The following is a 5,000-nucleotide window of genomic DNA, read 5'->3' on the forward strand; positions in this document are numbered from 1 at the left end:
AAAAAAAAAAGTTAAATCTCTTCAGGAATTTTTCCCTGATGTAAAAAAAATCACAGTGACAATAACAATATTTATAACAACTATAAAAACAATAATAATAAAAAAATTACCAATGCATTAACATGTCTGTAACAAATACAATAAGTTCAGAAGTTATAGCTTATATTATTACTAAACATAACAATAATAATAACTTATATAGTTTTTTTTTTTCTTAAATAGCTGAATATATGAGGTCAAGAACTTGCAACCGCTGGGAAGCATAAGATGTTTGATTTTGTAAGAAAGAAAGAAAAGAGGTCTTTGTGAAGGGAACATTTCTGTGGCTTTTGATTAGACAGAGCCCTCCTCCTGTGGCAGGTGTCAGCAGTGAGCTCATGGAGGCTTGTGACAGCGTTCTGTCTGACAGGTGTGTCCTACTTCAATTAGCGTCAATATCTACTGTACCTGTAAGGGCTCCGAGACCATCAAACACTCATGCTACACAAATCTCACATAGACGGATTCAAAAGATTTCCCTTTAACATGAGAAAAGTACTGGACGAATGGAAAAGTGCAAACGGTGGCACCTTGGGGGGCAGTTTTTGTTTTTGATGAAGGTTGTAGAGTGGTACTGTATTGCTGGTACTTCAGTATTCATTCAGGGAAAGGAAGTGAGAAAAGGGGGTCTCTGAGGTTCCTGCAGAGTTTGGCAGTGTTGGCCTCACGTATCTTCCCTTTCAAGTCTGAAGACAATTACACAGGTTTTTCATCATTGGCTTTTGACTGAAGACCTTCTCTGACTCAGTCAGTGAAATGGACTTTTCCCGACTGTTCTTCAGGCTGCTCTGTGTAAACTGTTCCGGCTCCCTCTGAGGCTGATTTCATTCGTAATGTTTCTGTGTATTCGTACATGTCTTTTTTTCTTCTAAAAAGTAGCTTGGAGTGGAATGTTGACAAATAGGAAGGGGTGTCCTCAAAGGGGCAGTAACATCATCAGTGTGCGTCGCATTAACCCTGAGTCCTGGCTGCCTTTGTGAGCTGTGACTGCTGCAGATTCCTCTACATTGGGGGAACCACGAGTCCAGTCATCGCTGGGGAGGGACAGAGAGAACAGCTTTCAGTGCACCCATTTACCCACAGTCTTTCACTTTACAGTGATGTAGCCACTCTCAGTTTGCACCCATTTACCCACAATCTTTCACTTTACAGTGATGTAGCCACTCTCAGTTTGCATTCATTTAGCCACATTATTCATTCAGTTTACAGTGTTTATAGTGGGTCACCCTAAGATGAGGTAGGATGTTATTGAAACAGTGGCAGAACTGTTTCTTAGATTTTAGAGACCAAAATCATTTATTGACTTGCATTGTATTAATTATACATTAGTTACATATTAATTACATATCAACGACTGCTCGTAAGTCTTGTTTTTGCACCTCTTATATCACTAAGATTGTGCAAAATCAAATGTTAATTTAGATGTGCTTACATAATTTACTTAAGGCAATGTATTTCCATAACTTAAGTGGATACATGTGGTTTTATAGTGTAGCAGGGATTTTGTTAGCGTAGGAGAGGGTTTATCTCCTCACCTCTGAAACTGTTGCCTCCTGAAGAGGGGCAGGCAGGGGAGGGGGAGCCCTGGGGCCTCAGGACAGGGGCGAAGGCGCTCTTCTGCTTGGCCGAGGAGGGGAAGGAGGAGAAGGGCAGCAGAGGGGTGGAGGAGCTGGAGCCTGGGATGGTAGGACTGGAGGGCATGACTGACGGAGAAGGCAGACAGAGCTTTAAGTCTTCTCTAAGAGTACATCTTTATCACAGACATTAAGTGAAGGAGAGAGTGCTTTAGAAAAGTAAGGCTGATGCAGACACTCACTGGCATAGGGAGAGCTGTTAGGGGAAGCACTGCTAAAACCAGGGGACCCTGGTACTCCCAGACTGCTCATTGGCACAGCTCCATAGCTCCCACTCATACCCCCACCGCCCCCATAGCCTGACTGCTGGGGGGTGGAGGCAGAGGGGTAGCCCCGTGGAGACAGGCTGCTGGAGTTACGAATGTACCCTGAGAAGATGGAGAGGAATGTTATCATTGCATGTTTGGTCCTGATAACAGAGCTATATTAGACCATACTGACCTCAGACTTGACTGAATACAGACCAGGTCAGCAAGCAAAAGCAGTTTCAGTTCAAGAGTTCCAACCTTCCATCCATCCATCTGTCAGTTGTTCTCTCTCTCTCTCTCTCTCTCTCTCTCTCTCTCTCTCTCTGTCTCTCTCTCTCTCTTTTCTCTCAAAATCCTTGCAGGTTGTTCAGATGTTCACCTGACACATTTTCTGTATTGGATCACTTTGTTGTGAGATTGTGAATCTAAGATTTTCAATAGCCATGTCACGTTCCTGTCTCTCTGTTATCTTGTGAGTTCTGTTATGTATTGTAGCCACGGCAACCTGCCTCAGGTCCAGGTCCTCCTCACCTTGGCCGCTGGTCTGTCCTGGCTCGCCGATGCTGACGCCCAGCTGGGAGGGGTAAGAGCTCAAGCCCATTACACTGCCGTGGACGGGGGAGCTTGGCAGAGCCTGAAGCTGACTGTGTGGGCGAGGCACACTGTACAGGGCCTCAGCAATGTCAGCCGCCCGCTTCAGCAGCATGTCCTATAGGGGGCGCAAGGGACAGGCAGAAGAGTGTAAATGAACCAGAGTGGGGTGCCTGACTGACACACCCACCCAAAACATACACACACACACACATAATCAGTCCCCGTGGTAATCCTGCCAAAGTGTGGGGTAGCTGGGATTCAAATGCACTAGGACGACCGTACACAAAGACAGACATGCACAGAGAGACAGACATGCACAGACAGACAGCTTTGTGCTGATGTGTTTCTCTCACTAAGGAGTTATGGTTATAATTTTTTAACAGTTCAACCGTTGTACCATTTCTGTGACTGAACCACAGGCATTGTGACAGAGGTATGTTTGTAATGTCTAGATGGTATATTACAGTATTATTTGTGTGAACAGTGGTGGGAATTAAAGAAGACAGTCATTTGAATATGTATATGTGAACGTATTGGTGATAGGGTTTTACCTGATTACTGTGAGTGTTGGCATATAATGCTTCAACCAGATCTGCTGCTCTTTTCAACAGCATCTCCTACAAAGAGACAGACAGAAACAAAGGTTTAGTGTGTGTGTGTGTGTGTGTTTGAGTGTGTGTATCAGATCAGATGGATATCTTATTGACTTGAATGCTAACCCTCAAACGGAAGAAGAGTGTGACGGAGAGAGAGAGAGAGAGAGAGAGAGAGGGAGAGAGAGAGAGAGAGAGAGAGAGAGAGAGAGAGAGTTACTGACCTTTGCCAATTTTTCTGGGTCACCAGGGTGTCTGGGGATGACCTTTTGAAGCCTCTGGAAGCCGTAATCTATAGTGGGCTCATTCAGTGCTGAAATCACACACACACACACACGCACACACACACGCACACACACACACACACATACTGCTGTATTAAAAAGGTACAATGGTAAGGTAGAAGAGAACACTCCACTTTTCCCCACAGTTCAGGCTTTTCTTTCACAGAAGAATGCCTTCTCTCAAACTGCGGCCTCTCACCAGTATAGATGAATCGACCTGGCGCTCCTTTGCAGAATTGCTTTGATTTGTAGGACAGTGTGACCTCTACAACCCCAGGGATGTGTCGAGGAGGCGTCTGAACACGGATGGCGTGAGGGGTGATCAGCTGAGAGATAGAGCACGACAGAAACACCTCTGATCATCTCCACAGGTTCCATCAAACACTCAGCCATTGCTAACACATCACATTAAAAGCCCACTGGCTTGGTCTCTACCAATCACAGGGAGACTGACAGATCTTGACTGTTACCTCACTCCACACCAGCATGCTGCCAAACACAACCTGCAAGCCATCAAAGAAGTTCTCCCCGATGACGATGACCATAGCGCCCCCTGTGGTCCAACCCTCACTGGGGCTGATGGCTTTGATACAGGGTGTGGCTGTAGGGGACAGGGAAACAGAAGAAAGAAAGGAGAGAAAAAGAGGGCAAAATGGTCATTATATGTGCCAAGGGTGACCTCATTCTTCATGCAAACACACATAGAGGCACATGCGCACACACACACACACACACACACACAATAAGAAGAAGAAGAAGAAGAAGAAGAATATCATTCTGTCTAGGGTTATTTTTGATTGGCCTCACCGTATTCCATACTGGTTTCCACAGTCTCCCCAGGCTCCAGCCTACGGGCACGGCGCCCGTGTTTAGAGTTATTGTGAACAAACATGTTGTCAGACACAGCCAGAACAGGCCCATCCACAGACACGGTACTGGACAGAACCACCTGTACATAAAGGGAAGACAAACAGGCCGAGGAGAGATAGAGAGAGAGAGAGAGAAACAAAAATAAGCTCACAGAAGTGTACACATGAATCATATGTGTATTCATAGTTTGCAAGTGAGAGGAAAACTATGACAGAGAAAATGGAATATGTATTGTAATTGTCCTGTGGTTATACACAAAAAAACACTTATTTAATCCAGTTATTAAAGTCAGTACTGATTCAAGCTGATATGCACAGCCCTCACTCATTTGTCAGAGTAGTCGACTACAGTTAGAGTCATCGTTATTTTAAACAGGCCATGAACAAACCAAACAGCCCCTGTACTTTTCGGCTTGTTCCTAGTTACTTTACACACTTTACAGACAAATTATATTACAGGTAGATTACTTTACTGGTAAACCGTAAATGACAGGAGAGACAGAGTACACAGTTAATGAGAAATTTGTTCTGTTCCACGCAAGGCACAGTATTCACATCTCAAATCACATAAAGATCCTGCTGATGGAGCTAAAACCAACCCTCCCTCTCTTCATGGAATATTTCTCTTCTTTTTCTCTCGTCTTGTATTTTCTGACTCATACTTATTCACTGTTTTTCCTACCCAGTGCTGTTCTCCTTCCTCTCCAGTTTCTCTCCCTCAGCATCCTCTGCTATACCT

At 44.6% G+C, this 5,000-nt stretch overlaps 1 protein-coding gene across 5 annotated transcripts in view; it reads right to left on the reverse strand.

The window, feature by feature from the left end:
* Nucleotides 1-1,041: 1,041 nt before the first annotated feature.
* Nucleotides 1,042-5,000, reverse strand: part of ebf2 (EBF transcription factor 2) — a 26,883-nt gene continuing 22,924 nt past the window's right edge. For 3 of the 5 annotated variants that reach the window (XM_030773075.1, XM_030773078.1, XM_030773066.1), the window contains 9 exons: nucleotides 4,200-4,341; nucleotides 3,863-3,993; nucleotides 3,592-3,718; nucleotides 3,333-3,421; nucleotides 3,067-3,132; nucleotides 2,453-2,630; nucleotides 1,856-2,041; nucleotides 1,575-1,742; nucleotides 1,042-1,073 (listed from right to left, as the gene is read on the reverse strand). In XM_030773075.1, coding sequence (XP_030628935.1) covers nucleotides 1,042-1,073; nucleotides 1,575-1,742; nucleotides 1,856-2,041; nucleotides 2,453-2,630; nucleotides 3,067-3,132; nucleotides 3,333-3,421; nucleotides 3,592-3,718; nucleotides 3,863-3,993; nucleotides 4,200-4,341 — 1,119 coding nt within the window. The remainder of the gene's footprint in view (nucleotides 1,074-1,574; nucleotides 1,743-1,855; nucleotides 2,042-2,452; nucleotides 2,631-3,066; nucleotides 3,133-3,332; nucleotides 3,422-3,591; nucleotides 3,719-3,862; nucleotides 3,994-4,199; nucleotides 4,342-5,000) is intronic. The other 2 variants (XM_030773079.1, XM_030773080.1) reach the window with 2 other exon arrangements.

Source organism: Chanos chanos, chromosome 1, assembly GCF_902362185.1.
Source record: "Chanos chanos chromosome 1, fChaCha1.1, whole genome shotgun sequence".
Classification (NCBI taxonomy): domain Eukaryota; kingdom Metazoa; phylum Chordata; class Actinopteri; order Gonorynchiformes; family Chanidae; genus Chanos; species Chanos chanos.